The sequence below is a fragment of the Amborella trichopoda genome, chromosome 6 (genome assembly GCF_054954075.1).
Source record: "Amborella trichopoda isolate Santa Cruz 75 chromosome 6, AtrichopodaSantaCruz75HAP2 v2.0, whole genome shotgun sequence".
NCBI lineage: Eukaryota > Viridiplantae > Streptophyta > Magnoliopsida > Amborellales > Amborellaceae > Amborella > Amborella trichopoda.
Window position 1 is genome coordinate 5597356 of NC_142341.1, and position 18514 is coordinate 5615869.

Below are 18514 nucleotides of genomic sequence, written 5' to 3' on the forward strand. Positions count from 1 at the left end.
AAACTTAGTGGCATGTGGGCAAAATTGTGAAAAATGGCACCAAATTGAATCAAGTATTGAGAAAGAGAAGTGCCAATTATGAAGTTTTATCACAAAAAAAAATGGTAATTATGAAGTTTTTCCCATAACCAATGGAATAAAAAATAAAAAAGATGGTTTGATTCCTTTTTTTATCTCTAATTATAAACTTTTGAAGGGAAAAAATATCTTTATCTCTTATTTTTAACTTTCATATCTCATGAGATCCAAAAATTGAAAATATTACTTATAAACAAAATGTCTTTATTTTTTATATCTTACAATCCCCTGGACCATTTTAGCCATAAATTTTTTACCCAAATAAACAATAAAATGACACCCTATTCAAACTCCATCTCTTTCTCACTAAAACTCCATCTCTCTCTTCGCTTCTCAGTGAATTTACCAGCCAAGGGGTTTAGCTTGAGCTCAAACACGAGCACACCTTCTTATATGTGAGAGGGAGCTGGAGTTTTAGAGAGAGAGAGATGGAGTTTGGGTTTTAGAGAGAGATGGAGTTTGAGAGAGAGAGAGAGAGTTTGAGTTTTAGGGAGAGAGATGGAGTTTAGAGAGAGAGAGAGACGATGAAGTGAGAGAGAGAGATGGAGTTTGGATTTTAGAGAGAGATGGAGTTTTAAGAGAGAGAGACGATGATGTGAGAGAGAGATAGAGATATGAGATAGAGAGAGATAGAGTCATTTCATAAGTTGTTGAGGTTAATAATACATGGTCAAAAGGGTTTAGGAGGTTGGAAGATAGAAAAGATGGAATTTTTTTGCTTACAAGTAATAGTTTCAATTCTTAAATCTGATGAGATATATAAGTTAAAAATATGGGATAATAGGATATTTTCCCAATTTTAAACTCTAATAATGGTTGAAATCAAGTAGATCTATAACTTTTCGCAAACCTGAAATCTTTTCTTCTTTTCATATTCATACATCTCGATGTCGAGATGATTAGTTAGAGTTTTCAAACATCCAAACAACTTTTTATAATGGATTTTTGTGGTGCCCTTTTAATTCTACATTTTAAAGTTGCAACCTTATATAAACTTTTTCCTATATGAATAGAGGCTTCATTGTTCAAAGAAAAAGTGCATTAACAAACTGAGGAACCTCGTATTAAAAACAAAAGTTTTAAATATATTGAAAAGCCCATATACCTCATTTTGCAAAGAAAAACCCAAATAAATCAATCAGTTTCACTACTTTTTTTTTATGAGAGAGGTCTCATACACCAAATATATATATATATATATATATATATATATATATATATATATATATATATATATATATATATATATATATATACCCTTGTTTTGTCATTGTACTCTATAGTTTTAGGGTGCTCACACTATGAAGTAATTTATTTTATTTTATACATAAAATATTTTTTAATAATGGTATTTTTAGTCATTAGGAGAGGTGCGACATCATCCACATGGGTTGTTTCATAGTGCCACTAGTGTGATCCATGTGAGCAACGTCATATCCATATAGATAACGTCACATCCCTCCCAATGATCAAAACTACCCTTATTAAAAAAATGATTCACGTACAAATCCGAGTTTCTAAAAGTATTGAGTACAATAATAAATTATTCCACAGTGTGAGCACCCAAACATAACCTAGAAAAGTATATAATGAGACCATTTATCTTTTGTATATAATGAGACCATTTACCTTTGATACAAAATGGTCAATTAATCTTGACCAATAGATGTGAGATTGGATGGCTGCATTCATTGCGTTGACCAAACTCAAACTTCAAAATAAATTTTCTCAAACTTAGTGACACACCCAAGCTATTAGATGTTACATCAAATGGTTGTAAGTAATTATGACTTTCTTGTATAAAAGATAAATGATCTCATTGTATATAATCCCTTATCTTTAAACATGGTAGCCACAATTAATCTTGACCATTGAATGTGAAATTATATGGTTTCATTTATTTCATTGATCAAATTCAAACTTCAAATAAAAAAAAATTAAACTTTGTGACACATCCAAACTATCAAATTTCGCATCAAATGATTGTAAATAATTGTGATCTCCTTATAAACAAGGTGAATGTTCTCATTATATTATATATATTATTTTTTTTTTGGTTGGTGGGTGGGGGGAGGGGATTAAGAAGACACAAGTCCTCTCCTACCCTATCAAACTCTTATCAAACAAAATCCAAAGAAGATTTCATTCTTACCAAAAAGATAGTGCCCCAATCCCCGACGATTTACGTTTTTAAAGAGAAAGGGGTTATGTTTAGCATTCCCACACCCAGTTACCACATCGTGGTATCCATTCCTATCATTGACACCTTCAATTAATACCATCAAAATGTAAATCCCAATCTATTGAAAAAATAGGTAAATACCTTCAAAATGTAAACCCCAATCTATTGAAAACAAAAGCAGGGCATGTCTTCACCATTGAATTACCCAAAAAAAAAAAAAAAAAATTTCCAAAAGAAGACATTTCAGTTTGAAAATTGAAACATTAAAATATTACAGCGGGCATATGATGCATGTGAAGGTCACTACTGTGATAGCCCTTTGTCAGTCAACATCACCTCATATTCACCGTCCATCATGAGAACTGACGGCTCTGCTTGCTTTGCTTTGCTTTGTAATTTACTAATACATTACTTTCCAATACTAAAGTTCTTTTGTTTTTCTTTCAGACCATACAAAGAGGGATCTCGTTTTTTATTCATAAGATACAAAGCGGGATCTGTCGCCCTTTTACGGAGAGAAAGACCCATTTGATTACAAAGGCCCAGCTCTCCTGCAAAATCAATTTAGGAGTGAGAAAGCATTTCCTCCCCTGTATATAAGAGAGAGAGAGAGAGAGGCCCATTTCATTACAAAGGTCCAACTCTCCTGCAAAATCAATTTAGGAGGGGGAGAGCATTTTCTCCCCGGTATATAAAACCCATTCCAAACTCCCCTTCTTTTGCCATTTTCTTTCATCAAGAACTAATGGCTTCCGTGAGATTCTCTCTCATCTTTGGTTTCTCTCTCTACAGCTGCCTATTCGCAGCTAAGGCCGAGTCAAACACAAGCTCCTATGCAGCTCTGTTCAGCTTTGGTGATTCGCTTGCCGATACGGGGAACATGCTCTCTCTACAGGGCCAGTCCTCTCCCATTGGCCGCCTTCCTTATGGAGAGACCTTCTTTCACAGGCCTACCGGTCGCTTCTCTGATGGCCGCTTGGTCGTTGATTTCTTTGGTACTTTCTCCTTTCTAATTTCTCTCCATTTCCATTTTTCCAACCGAATTGTATTGTATTGTTTTGTTTCGACATAGGGCTGAATCTCATGTCTCGGATGGGTCATGTCCCTTGCATTGCATTGCAGGCACTTTTTCACTCTAATTTCTTTTGTAGCTTTATGCAATTTCCTCATGTAGTTTTTTGATCGGATTGAAAAAAAAAATCACAGCCCAAGCGTTGGGTCTGCCTCTCCTTCCAGCGTATCTTTCTACATTGGACGGTGGAGATGACTTCTCTAAAGGAGTGAATTTCGCGGTGGGGGGTGCCACGGCCCTTGATTCCTCTTCTCAATCAGTCACCAACATCTCTCTCAATGCTCAGCTTCAGTGGTTCCACCAACTCCTTCCTTCTATTTGTAAACCATATTCCGGTAACTCTCTCTCTCTCTCTCTATTTACCCAGAAAAATACACTCTCTAACTAGGGGCACTTAATCCACAATTAGTTACTCTTGAAAGAACATTCCCTCTCCCTAACCAGGGGCACTTGATCCACAATTACTTACTCTTAATAGAACATTCATCAAACCATCTGGAAGGATAAATGTTTAAGACACAAGTTAAATATGAAATTCAATTTAGAAGTTGTCAAACAGAAGGATAGATATGCCATAAATAAAAATTAGTTGGAATTATAATATTTGTATATTTGAAATATTGAGAAAAAAGGCTTGTAGGCTTTCGTACAAAACGGTTAGAATTGATACTAGCCGTTTGATGCCAAATTGGATGGTTTGGATTGAACTACAAAGTTCAATATTTTTTTCTTTTGAGTTTTGAGTCCAGTATATAACACGTTCATAAATCACCCCATTGAAATCTGACTGGCAAAAATAATTGTGAATTTTTTGTACTAAGAATAAATCATCTGTTTGTATACTTTCCTCAAAATTATTTACCGAGGATGGCAAAATTTTAATTTTCAAAATTAAGTTAATTTTTGTGAAGGAGAGATAAATATGTAACTGTTAGAATTCGTTATATGTTTCATATTTTATTAGCATAAATTGCCGAGTAAAAGAAATGGTCATCTTTAGGAATATTTACGAGAATATGAAATGTTTGTTAAAAGAAAAGAATGAAAAGATATAGAGCTTTGCTGTTAATATTTGTTTATTATTGGGGGGAGGGCTTGTCCAAGAAGAAGTGTTTTCTTTTCCCCGTTGAATGCGGAGAATTTTGTGATTGGACGCATTCTAGGTTTAAGAGAAGACAACTTCAAAGGGCTTCATTGGAAAATTATATAAATTATAAGTGGGCATTGCTTTCACCGACAAATCATTTTTCCATGAAACTAATCCTGACAAATCATTTCTTACATTCATAATCGAGATGATTAAATTTGAAGGATATTCAACATCAAAACAATATTTTTCAATGGATTTTTGAGGTACATTTTTAATTTTACATCTTAAAATTGCAACTTTATACAAATTTTTTTAATTTTAAATTTTAAATTTTTTATAGATATGCTCGAACTACTTCGGTTTTGGAAATAGAAAGGACTTGGTGCCTAGCCTTTTTTTTAAAAAAAAATTGTTTCTAAATTTTGTATAAAGTGCCTAGCTTTTTTTTACATTGAAACAAATTTTTTTTTTAAAAAAAAAGCTAGGCACTTTATACAAAATTTACCTTTTATATAATTTTGGGAAGTCATTATCTAGGGGATTAAAGGAGACAAAACATCCCATTTATTTACTTTTTAATATTCGCATCACTCAAGTACCTTTTTATAAAAAATGCTTAAATATCTTGGGAACTTTGGATTAAATAGGGGCATTTTAATAATTTGATCAGTGTGAGAGACTCCAACCAAATGAGAAGAATAGCCGTGTTTTTTCAGGGTGTTTTAAATTTGTGAAATGCTTTTACTTTTCGAAACGGTTTATGGAAGGTAGATACAAATCACAAATCCAATTGATCATCACCACCTCAAGATGCATGGATGTGGAGAAAAAAAAAAAATTTTCATGTCCTAAAACATAGTGCTAACAAGTTATCTAGACTGTCTACATTCGAGATTTTCAAGTATTTATAAATATATTTCATCTGTACTATTTTTTAAAGTTTAAATTTAATAATTAAAGATGAAAATAGATTGTCAAGCCATCAAAAGATTTTTATACCGAAACTACATCTACAGATAAAATTTAGAGGTACCTCTTACTTCTAAAGTATAATGAGGGCCCCTTATATAATGAAAATATTTTGTGAGATTTGCAACCTTATTAAAATAAGTAAATCCTCACCTCGAAACTCACCGAAAATTATAGTTTGAACTTCGGAAAACCTTCAAATCAATCATTCCGGCCCTGACCATGTAGTCAAAAAAAAAAAAATCAAACCTAAAAATAGTGCATATTGTAACACATTATCTAAACCGCTTATTTTGCCCTAAAAATAAGTGTTCACATATCCACAATATTTATACTATTTTTGAACTTCAAATTTCAAAGACACTATTGGAAATTGATTTTAGAGCCACGATAGATATTTCTGATACCTAAAGTACTTTCCAAAAGAGGATTCAAAGTAAGCCATTACTTTGTTTTCATAAAACCTAGGCTGCATCCTTTATATAAACCCCACCCTTAATTTTTAGGAAAAAGTATACAATGAGACCATTTATCTTTGGTACACGGTAGTCACCAAGCTTTTAAAAAACATATCAGTAACTTGAATCGGTCACACCCATACTTGTGTCGGATTGGAGAATTGGTGGATCGAATCGGAGAATTGGCGGAATCGGCAATTTTTGTCCCAAATTTTTTTAACAAAATCACTAGAAATCTCTAAAAAAAAGTGTTCTTTTAGTTTCTAAAAGAAATTAGGAGTGATGCATTATGTACTTTCGTTACTTTGAAAAAATAAGTGAATATTGAAACACTATTTTCCTATCTGGATGTATAATTAATAAATAAAATACAAGATTTGGTTATCAATATTTAATTATTAATTATAATAAACATGATTCAAGAATTTCTATATAACAACTTATACAATTCAAATATATATATCAATTTTTTATTGTTGTATAAAATAAGTCATTGTAATAATAACATAATAACAATAAATTATTTATTAGTATTTATAAAAGTTAAAATATATTATTTAAAAATGCACTCTAGACCTAATATGAAAATAACATAATCTATATAACAATAATAATTCGTTAAATAAAAAGCAATTTAATATATTAAATTATGTGACATTTTAATATATTTATAATAATAAAAATTTCAATATAGCAATAACAATTTTAACATAATTATATTAAATAAGTTAAGAATTTTTATATAATTATATTCATTCAACATAATAATATTAAATTAATTTTAATGTGAAAATATTCATATATTTAAAGTTTTATAGCAGATTATTCGAGAGAGACACTAGAATATTTAGGTGGGGGTGGTCGTGGGTGGAGGCACGAGGGGGTGAAGAGAGAGAGACAATTAGTTGGTCAGGGGTGGAGGCGTGTGGGAGGTGGAGAGAGATATTAGTTGGTTGTGGGTGGAGGCGTGAGGGGGACGAAGAGAGAGATATTAGTTGCTCAAAAAGAGATATATATTATAGTGATTTGAAATAGGAGGAATGAGACTTGTCCCACATCAAAAACCACAAAAAGTTCAAAGTCTATAAAAATTCATAACCGGCTACAATGTTGCATTTATGAGGTGTTAGATGATTTGCGTGTTGTTAGGGATATGGCCCCACATGAACCAATTGTAGGGAGAGCCCTTGTTGTTATAAAAAATTGCAAAAGTGTTCCTTCGTGGTTGATAAAGTTCAAAAGAATTTTTGAATTTTTTTCGAATTTTTGTGACACATCCAACCTATCAGATTTCGCATTTCATAGTATACGGTAAATGACTTTTCTTAAACAACATTTGTGGCACATCCAGTATATCAGATTTCACATTTCACATTATACGGTAAATGAGAACTCAAAAGAATTTTTTTCAAACTTTGTGACACATCCAACCTATAAATTTCACCTTATGCATTAAACGATCTCATTTTATACCATCCCTTATTTCCGTAGAGTTCTCTTAATGATGAACATGAGCAATTGAGGTATTAAAATAGAGTTATGCTGAAAAAGACCAATTGAGGTATTACAATACTTTGTGAAACGAAGAAAGTATAATAAGACCAATTGAGGTATTACAATACTTTGTGAAACGAAGAAAGTATAATGTCAATTGAGAAATTTAGATCCCTTTAATGATTGTAAATGGCTTTCACCCCGTAAAGCGTATTTTCCATGCTCTTTAATGTAAGAAAAGCTCTATAAAGAGAATAAAAAATAAAAAGTCAAGGCCTGAAATAATGATGGAGGAATATGTGGATATTTGCCACGTGCATCGTTTTGGTGCTCAGTGCTGACCGTTGAATCTTATAAGTGAGCGATGATGGTAAGCGTCCATTATCCCGTTCTTAAGTTTGCTCAAAGGACTAACTACTTATAAATATACCAAAAAAAAAAGAAAACTACTTATAAATGGAGCACTTTTATTTACTCAATGGGAGAGGATAATATCAGCATCCAAAGATAAATATAAAAAATAATGATTAATATACAAACATAAAGTGATAGAAACATTTTTTTCTTTATATTATATAACTGAAAAATAAAAAAAAACTAAAAAGATAGTCTTGAAAGAGAAATATATATATATATATATGTTTTTTAATGTTTTCAATATTTTTGAATGATTCCTTTAAACATCAATATCATTAATAGTGAATCATTTTCACCCCTCTCATTCTCTCTCTATCAATTCTTAAAACATCAAGGCAAACACATTACTTGTACCTAGAATTTGGACTTGAGCTTGAGTGGTTAGCATCTCAAATTCAATTCCCACTGTTGACTTACCCCGCAAAAAAAATAGAACACATCACTTTCGCCTATCTCTCTCATTTTTTATTTTATTTTTCCTTTTTTATAGAATTATAGAATTGCAAATTGCAGCGACTCTCTCTCCCTAATTTTGTTTCTAATTGCAGATTGCAAAGAGTTTATGAAAAAATCGATGTTTCTGGTGGGAGAGATTGGAGGTAACGATTGCAACTTTGCCTTTTTCCAAGGGAAGAGCACAGAGGAGGTCAAGGCTTTTGTGCCATCCATCATTAACACGATCATGAAAGCTGCTTCGGTAACAACCATGTATTCTTTTTTCGTAATGCTTTATGCAAAAAAAGTATATAAGATTGTATACAAAAAAATCATTTATCTTTTGTACATAGAGGTCATAATTATTTCTACTCATTAGATATTAAATTGGGTGGCTTGGGGTGAGCCACAAAGTTTGAGATATTTTATTTTTTTTGAACTTTGTGTCTATTCAATGACGCTCTTACAACCACACATTTTAAAATTTAAGAGACAATAATGATTGTGACCTCCATATACAAAAGATACATAGTATCTTTATAGACAATCATAAAATATATTACACAAACAATACTAAATTGGCCATGCAATTAAATGTCTGATTTATTTCATTAAGATTCAAAAAAGAAAAATATAATACATAATCGGATTGGTAATTTCAAGATGAAATCTGTGGGTGCACATTATTTGTAAAGGGGAACTAGTATTCAAGGGGTCGAAAATCCTGGTAGTCAAAACCTCACAATTAATATTAAAAGGTCTATTTTTTAATTTTTATTTTATTCACTATCTCCACAAAAATATTTTCAAAAATACTTATACTACATTTGTTTAGGGTTGGAAACACTAAACAAGCATGGGCATTTCAGGAATTTGATATATCTTTGTAGACACCCCATCTTGAAAACTGACAAATTCAATTTTTTTCTAAATCATAGACAACCTTAAGACCACACTATCTCAGTAAACCCCCATACCATAGATTACCATAGTATATATTGTCTGCCATGTGATTAAAAATCCTACATAACTCCCTATTTTAGTAAAGAAATATTAAAAATAGCAAAGCATCTCATTTTGACCCAAATTTTGGCAGGCATCACAAGAGCCCGTAGATTCCTCCAGAACTAGAATCTACCGATTCTGGGTAGATTTGGTTTGGACGACACGACCAGTGTCACCTGGGAGACACCAATACTGTCGCAAACCCAGATTGACCAAAATCGGTTGATTTTTTGTAGGCAGCATCTCGACAACTCCAAAATCAGCTCAGACAAGAATCTGCCAATTTTTGGCAGATTTGGTCTAGGAGACACCACTGGTGTCGCCTAGTCTAGACTAACCCAAATCGGTTGATTTTTTATAGGCAGCATCCCAACAACCCAATAATCACCGCAAACTAGAATCTGCTAATTTTGAGTAGATTTGATTTGGGTGACAAATTGGCAGTTTTTGCATGTCAACCCCTCCCGAATCATTTTTTGTTAGATTCATTAAACCTAGACCATTTTGGTCTGGGCGATACTAGTAGTATTGCTCAATCCTTGAACCACAAAAATGGCAGTTCAGGCTGAAAAATCTTCTAGTTATTACCCATTTCATACGATTTTCAGCTTATAAAAAGGTCATTTCGGGATCAATTTAGGTTAGACTCTTTAGACTTTATTAGCTTGTGTGCTGAGACAAATTTTGAGATTGTGAGACCTAAGAAAAACCTAGATCTAGGAAAATCTTACTTTTAGGCCATCTACAGACCTTTGATTAAGAAATCCATCCAACCAAGCCATGACCTGGTCAAAACGTGAAGATAAACAAAGAGGACGCATAACATAAACTTGATGCCTTGATACGAGCGAGACCTCGATGCCTCGGGAGCCGCCGCCCAACTGGCCTAGTTTGGTACATTTTTACTCTTTCATATATTTTTGTTTCTTTTATTAGATTTAAATTAGTTGTAATGCATTTTACATAGTATTTCGCATTTCGGATTGATGCTGACTTTGCCACTGATCTAATAGTAGATCTACTTATTTCTGAGTAGATCTGACCTCAAATCAGGATTTGATTGTCCCACTCTCTGCCACTCGCTTTTAAATTCAGTTTGTAGTTCGGATCTAGTCAATTCCCATCCTAAGATCGTCTCGACCCCCATCATAAACAACCTTGTACAAATAATGGTATTTCTGTCATTTGGTTAGGGCTCTTAGGTGTGACAAATTATTAGAAGGCCTCCTCTTTTATATAAGCTATCATCTGGGTCCTTGCATAAAAGGGAAATCTTTACATATAGCGTCACCTACCTATATAAAATATATGTGACGACTATTTTTATTAGTTGATCGAAATAGATGACTGAGATAACTTCAGCTATAATGTCACACTTAAATAAACTTTTATTTTTAATTTTTGGGCAAATTATCAAAAAACCAACAAGAAATTAACTGCTTTAAATTTTACCCATTTGGAATTATTCCAACTCAAGTCAATATTTTTTTATAGGTATTTTTTAAAATTAAAGCAAAAGATATAAGTAAAGTATTAAATTATTCATCTCTTATATGTAACTTAATAAATTTTCCTTAATTTTTATCTAAATCATCTTAACATAAACTTATTTTTATTGGGTATGGCCCTATCAGAAGCAGGCACAGCCACTTCTTATGTTAAAAGACAAAAAATTAGAATAAAATACTCTAAACCATTGAATCAATTTTAGATACCCAAAAGTAAATAGTGATAGTATAACTAAAATTATCTCAGCCATTCATTCAAATCCAACGGTCTAGAATAGCAATTACATATGTAGCTTATAGCACAAGTGAAGGTTTCCCCCTGCTGCTCCTCTATGCATTAGTTTGAGTGTATAATGTTATATGAAATTTTTGGAGGTACTCCTTTTAACAAAGTAATTAGTAGAGGTTCTTGCACTGTACATCTTAAAGCGTGACTGCTTGTAACTTTTTTTCTTTTTGACCAAGTAAAATAAAAAATAAAAAGTAACAAAAAACAGTTCTAGGCAAATAATTTATCAAAATTAACTTCATCATCTGTACATCTGATATCTTCATCATCTGTTCTCAATTTAACTTAATTCGTTCAACTTAAACACAGGAATTCATTAACGAAGGTGTTGAGACTCTTGTTATACCGGGTAATCTTCCGATCGGGTGCAGCACTGCTTATCTAACCATGTTCCAAACACAAGACAAACAAGAATATGACCCTGATACAGGATGTTTGAAACGATTCAATGATTTTGCAATTTATTATAACTCAAAGCTCCAAGATGCCATACAAGTGATGAGACAGAAGTTTCCCCATGCCACTACCATCTATGCAGATTATTACAACGCTGCACTGCGCTTCTTCAAATCCCCAGAAGCATTTGGTAAGTTTTAGTCGTAATGCTCAAAACATTTTCAGTTAGTTACCATCTTAGGACTTCCTCTAATTGATTTTATTTTAGGGGGTAAAATCCAATAATATTTGTGAAGTATTGAGATAAATGTCAACCAAATAACATATTTCAAATACCAAACCTAATGGAGAAGTTTCTGAAAGTCCAAATCCAATTGAAAACACACACAGAAAAATCACTCATATCCCTAACCCAATAGAATAGGGGATTCTACATAAATACTGAAGTTGATTAGAAAACTAGGGATCCCTCTCATAACATCAAATTCACACAAACAATAAGATGGATACACAAAATTTTGCTTAAGTTGAACCAATGTTTTAAAACCCGAAATCAGGTTCTGAATCATCCAGTTGCTACAATGATCCAGATAAGCCGAATTAGTAATTCGGCTGAACAATGAAGGAAAAGATGAAACAAAGGATAGAAAAAACAGTAGGATAGGGCAATAGATCAAGGTTTATACAACATAATTCATCAAAAAATATAGTTTTCCATTCAAACATATTTCGTAAATTACAAATTGGTAGGTTAGGACCGATCGCTTTTCCTAGAGGGAATCAGACCGCTGACCCCCTTAATCCAATTTTGTTCAATGATTTTCCAAACCCTGAGTTCAACCATAGTTGAACCAAATAAAGTCATTTTTCATTCATAATTTCATTTTTAAAAAAAAATAGAAAACTTGTTTTTTAGTGGGTCAGTTATGGGATTTTATCATAGAGACGGCGCATCACAGTTTTCAGCACCATGACCAACCAAGGCCCTGCCCAATTCCTCCAGTATCTTAGATACAGCTTTGGAATGACCTTCACGACATGAGAGAATTACACAATCTCACATTTTTCATCATTTTTGAGATATTAATCGGTGACAATAATCGCAGGGTTGGCTAAGGAGACAGTTCACTCAGCCTGTTGTGGAGTTGGAGATCGGTACAACTTCAATTTTAATCGTATGTGTGGTACATCTGGGGTGACAGCATGCTCTGACCCAGCCTCGTATATAAGTTGGGACGGGATGCATCTCACTGAAACCGCTTACAAGTTCATCACCGCATCTTTACTAAGCGGAGAATTCACAGATCCTCCCCTGAGGTTGTCTGACCACCCTTGCCCTGAGCCTGATTTCCATATACATGGATGCCTAAGTTCTATTTGAATAACCATGAAAGAAAATACTTACAACTTAGAAGCCTGTTAGAATTATCTGAAGGGAGAGTGTAGCACACTCCTGTTGTAGTAAATGGTGCACTTGCTCCCTTGAGCAGAATACTCAAAAGCATTAATTTGAAGATTTGTACACAATGAGACAATTTATCTTTGATACAAATAAGTCACAAATTAGTTATAACCCTCCGATGTGAAATCTGATGGCTTAGACGTGTCACAAAGTTCGAGAAAATTTCTTTTGAACTTTGAGTTTGGTCAATAGAATAAATACAGCCACCCAATTTCACATCCAATGGCCAAGATTAATTGTGACCACATTGTACCAGTGGTAGGTGATCTCCTTGTATACTTTTCCATACAGTTCTGATCAGCTAAATAATGGTAAGTATTCAATCATGGGGTACATTTTCTAGGCCTTAATCATGGGGTACATTTTCTAGGCCCTTTTAAATTCTGTTCTAAATTAGCTGAGGATGACTATTTTACATCGGGAAATTTGGGGTTAAAGAAATACTCCAAGATAAATAAGTGTGCATTTTGCTCACACAGTTGTGCAAAATCATGTATTTATAGTCCTCATGACTATAAAAGATGCATAACGATGGATGTCATTACCATTCACTTTATGGTTGAATCATGATGTTTAGAGTTGGACCTCCTGGAACATAACATGACCGTCTCCCAGTCTCTCCACCATATAATAATATACATGGACTACGACACCCCTGTTGACTATGGACTTTTCATAGTCATGAGGATTATAAGATATATATGTTTGTCAAAATGCACTTAAGAAATTAACTATTTAACATTTTTGCCATATGTTATAATATAATTTTCAAAATGCACATCAAAGACTTTGAGTTGGAATAGTAGAAAAAGATAAAAATGTTAAATAGCTGAAAAGCGGTGTATTTTGACTAATTTACTGTATATATACTAGATATAACTTTTTTTATGCGTGTACGTTGTATGATTTTATTTTTTGTATGGATTGTAATTGTAGGATTGGAAACTTGGATGTTGCATTGCCGCCCCTGACCATGCCGAATCCAACAAGCCAAGGTCCTGAAGCTATGCATGTAACTGTATGTGTTTATGTATTTCTAATCACAAGTTTGTTCTTTTGTTTGAATGAATTAAACCAAGGTTTTACTTTTTACCTTGATATAATGTAAGGCTTGCCCAAACCTCACTAGGTGTTTAGATTTTTTGAAGACCACATTTATCCATCCTCTTTCTTTTACATCAGTACAATGAAATTCAAATTCACATGAGGCCATGTTTCTGAAGTCAAAACACAAAAACTTATCTTTTTTTAGTTAGTTACTTTAATGGCTCCTTGCAATGATACATTTACCCATAAGTCCAGTGCATATATACATAACATGTAAACTATTCTCCTGACCTGGTTGGAATGAAAAGAATAAATGTGATCCATACAACTATGAAAGCAGCATGGTCATATGCATTATCATGGCCTCATCTAGGGATTGGATTTAATGGAGTGTGACAATTGAATTAATTGGCCGGACCCACTTGCCCTCGATCACCGTTCAAGCCATTATTGGTCGCATAATGAAAACGCTTAAAAAAAGTGTTATCATTAGTGAATGTCCTCATGAAGAAAATTAAGAAAAGCTCAAAGAATGGTGTTTTGAAGAGACTAAACATGGTGCATTATCGAAGGTTGTTTTTTATTGCATGTTACATTCATGGCTTGATGTGCCCAACTATCAGTTTTAAAAAACATTGCCAATTTAGTGCTCTTAGACCATCCTGGTAAAATGACCCTAAAACACACATATAAAAACGAATTAAGGGGTAGGTGAACTTTTTTTTTAAAAGTTAACCACGGATTTCATTGCCTCAAAGCGAAATACAAGGAAAAGCTACAGGAAAAGAGAGATCACTAATGATGATTAATTGGCTTCCCTTTAGCTAACACATCAGCCTCTTTATAACAATGCACAAGATCAAAAGAAAAAAAAAGCAAAAGAAAATGAATTTCATCAAACAGGCCACTAACAATGCACAAGAAAGAAGAAAGAAGCAAAAGAAAATGAATTTCATCGAACGGACTCCTAAATCTCGAATGCAGCTTCAACTCTAGTCTTATCCATGCAATAACATTGGAGGAATACCCTTCAATCATCTGATGGCCATCCACTCCATTAGGATTTTTAGACATTCCAAAAATCCTCAGTGAACTTGTACAATGTTGGCTTATAGGTTAATCTAAGCATTTTCACATAAAAGCATGTGTATGCTCGGGCCTGCGATGACCCTGGCCTGGTCCTAGCCTGGCCCTCTGGCCACATCTTGTGGCCCGGGCCCTTGTTGTTTAGGATCGAACTGACTAGGCCAGGCCAAGTCGTCCGGCCCATTGCCACCCCTACTACCAGGCAACTTAGGACTAGAGGCATTTGAGTTAACTTCAACCGAGTCCCTAAGGCACACTATTCAATTGATCGATGCACCCAAAGGGTTTATATACAAAGTGGGCAATTGAAGTGGTTCCTGCACCCTAATGAAGGTTGAAATGAGTCCTTCTCCATAATGAATCTAGACATCCAATGGGTAGACTCTGGGTAATTGTCTGTGATCTAGGCCTTCAATAACTAAAAGTATATTTTTATTTTTTGAACTTGTTCATATGATGAATCATAAGGTACAATGAATTTACGAAAATTCCAAGGCACATTGCGGTTAGGAAAATCCTGACGCACAATGAATTCTTTCATTTAATTAATAAACAAAAAAATACAAAAATGAAAACCGGAGTTATAAACAAAAAAATCTCCAATTTTTCTTGCAAGCAAATTTACGCATCTTCATTTAACTTATTTGCTAGTGGTCACCAACTTAACAATAAATTCAGACACTTGAAGCCTAATACATTTCCTCATTAGTAATTACTTGAATGTAAAATACAGTTTTTCACCCTTTCACTTCCCAAAATACAGTTTTTCACCCTTTCACTTTCGGGTAAGCTTTTTATGTTTCCCCTTCAATATAGAAGTTATATCCTCCCCTACCATCCAGCCATCCATTTTTTATCAAGGAAGTCACTCAACATTTGATCTTAGATGCGACGTCTTAAAGTATTTTATTTTTATTTTAATACAAATTTTCTGAATATGAAATTTGGTACGTGTCAACTTTTCATTGGGACGTACCTATAAAAAATATTAACAATAATTTTTTGATAAAAAATAATGACTAAAATACCCCTTGAAACGTTCAGGGGTATTTTGGTCGTTTTATTTTATCAAAAATATTGTTTTTATATTTTTCATTAGTGCGAGTTTAATAGAAAAATGGATGTCCAAAATTTGGTGTCAAAATAGTTTTATAGATACATTGTATTAGATAGGCAGCTAACGTAAAACGTTGCCAAAACTTATCATTATCATGTTAAGTATTGTATTTCTTCTATTTTTTTTTAAATTTCAGTCAAAATGGCATTTTTAAATCCCTTTTGAGCGAATTCTTTATATTGATCTTCTCCTGGCCCTATCATATGAGCAAAAATTTGGGATCAAAGCCATTTTAGTGCTAGATTTATGATCAACAAACTGTCATTTCAAAGCTCAAACCCCCCAATCCGCCTTTTCCATCGATATCCCCTCCAAACGTTTTGCTGGAATTTGTTTCAAATGATTATTTTAGATCCCTCCAATAAATAAATCTCAGAATTTATTGGATAAAACCGTTCTTCAAAGATATCTAGATTTTAGATTTCGCGCATTAGTTCCAATTGTCCTACATTGTTTATATTGATCTACAAAAGCCCTAACGAATCAAAACCAAAATCTTGAAAATCGATTTTTTTGATAATTTGGGCTACTTTTTCATCATTTTTACCCTTTTGTTTTTTTAGGCCATTTCAATTTGGGAAAAGTTTATATAGAGCCGAGGCCGTAAACAATCAAATGAGAGCCTACCTCAAATAGTTCACTAGAAGAGGTTGTTTTGATGCTCAAATATCCTCAAATTGATCATCTCAACATCAAGATGCATGGACATGAAAAAAAATTGGATTTTAAGTAGTAAAACTAGTGTATTTTGTAATGCATTTTTGGACTGTCAATTTTGAAAATTTCCAAGTTTTCATAGATTTGTCGATCTACACTATTTTTTAAGCTTTAAACTTTATAAATAAAGATGAAAACATATTTTAAGGCTATTACAAAGATTTTCAGTATTGAAACCACTTTTCTCGACACTTTTTGAAGGTAGGCTATAATTTGATTGTTTAGAGCCTAGGCTCTATACAAACCGCACCTTACTTCTTATACTCTTAAGTCAAGGAAAAAGTTTATATCGAGCTGGGGCTCTAAACAATCAAATTAAAGCCCGCCTCAAAAATTTCATTAGAAGAGATTGTTTTGATTCCCAAATATCATCAAATTGATCATCTCGACATCAAGATGCATGGACATGAGAAAAAAATAGATTTCAAGTTTTGGAAATGGTGCATCTTGTAACACATTTTTGGACCGTCAATTTTTAAGATTTTCATATTTTCATAGATCTGTTCGATTTAAACTTTTTTTGAAGCTTTAAATTTTATAATTAAAAATGAAATATATTTTTAGGCTATCACAAAGATTTTCAGTATTGAAACCATATTTCTCGACACTATTGGAATGTAGGTTTTATTTTGATTGTTTAGAGCCTAGATTCTATACAAACCGCACCCTTAAGTCAATGATGTAGTTTGCATTGCAACCTTAAACCATCAAAGTATAGCACACCTCCAAATTTTATCATAAGATGTAATTTTGATGTCAAAAATTCTTAGGATGAACTGGGAATCCATTTTCTCTCCAATTATAAAATTTTGAACTCCAAAAATAGTTCAAATCAAATAGATCTATAAACACATAAAAATCTTGAAAATAGACCGTCCAAATAATATATTACAAGATGCACAATTTTTGGGATTCGAGTTTTTTTATATATTTTTTTATTTCCATACCTTTCAATGTCGAGATGATGGATTAGAGGGTTTTCCAACATGAAAACATCCTTCCCCATGGATATCTAAGGTACATCTTAAGGCTGCAATTTAAAGTTGCAACCTTGTATATAACTTTTCCCTAAAATCAACGTTTTAATATGGAACATCTATATAATTTTCCATATTTTATAGCTTTTTTTCTTTTTTTTCTTTTTAAATATTGGCCGAGCTGGCAGGGCCGGTATGGGTCAAAAAATTGGACCCAACAAGACAAGTCCAGGTCCAAATCTTTGTCTCTAATACTATTTGGGTCCGGGTCTGGATCTAAATAAGGTAATATTTTTTGAGTCCCAATATATGAAATATATTTACATGTAGTTAAATACATAGATATTTTAATTTTTGAGTCGGGTCCAATCAGGTCCGTTTCTAGTACAAGTTTGATTCCCACAATATATTTTCGGATCTGATCAGGTTTGGGTCCCATATCATTTTTCTGGTCGGGGTCCGGCTAGACCCGACCCGACACATTGCAACCCCTAAAGCCAAGTTGGGCCCGGAGCGGACTTCCTAAAACACAGCATGTTAGTCCCTAAACATGAAACTCAATGGTGAAGTTTGCTTACGTACAGTGAAATCTCTGAACTCCACACCACACTCTCCATATGCAAGTTGTAAAAATGGGGAGTTTAGAAAGCCTTCGGCGGGCAAGGTCCCTTGAGGCCTAGGAGACCTCAAGAATGAGGAACCCCAGTTCAATAAA

The 18514-nt window shown here is 33.2% G+C and overlaps 1 protein-coding gene across 5 annotated transcripts; it reads left to right on the plus strand.

Moving 5' to 3' along the window:
* Positions 1–2683: 2683 nt before the first annotated feature.
* LOC18434379 (GDSL esterase/lipase At1g28570) lies at positions 2684–14092 on the plus strand. 5 transcript variants are annotated; one of them, XM_088870602.1, is made up of 7 exons: positions 2684–2947; positions 3053–3255; positions 3497–3667; positions 8309–8457; positions 11307–11583; positions 12500–12710; positions 13792–14092. In XM_088870602.1, exons 2-7 carry the CDS (start codon positions 3141–3143, stop codon positions 13961–13963), a joined length of 1095 nt encoding a protein of 364 aa, XP_088726728.1. In that variant the 5' UTR covers positions 2684–2947; positions 3053–3140; the 3' UTR covers positions 13964–14092. The 5 variants fall into 5 exon arrangements, with proteins under 5 accessions (XP_088726728.1, XP_020522930.1, XP_011623527.2 ...); XM_020667271.2 differs by having other exon boundaries at positions 2694–2947; positions 3467–3667; XM_011625225.3 differs by having other exon boundaries at positions 2694–3255; positions 3467–3667.
* The last annotated feature ends 4422 nt before the right edge of the window (positions 14093–18514 follow it).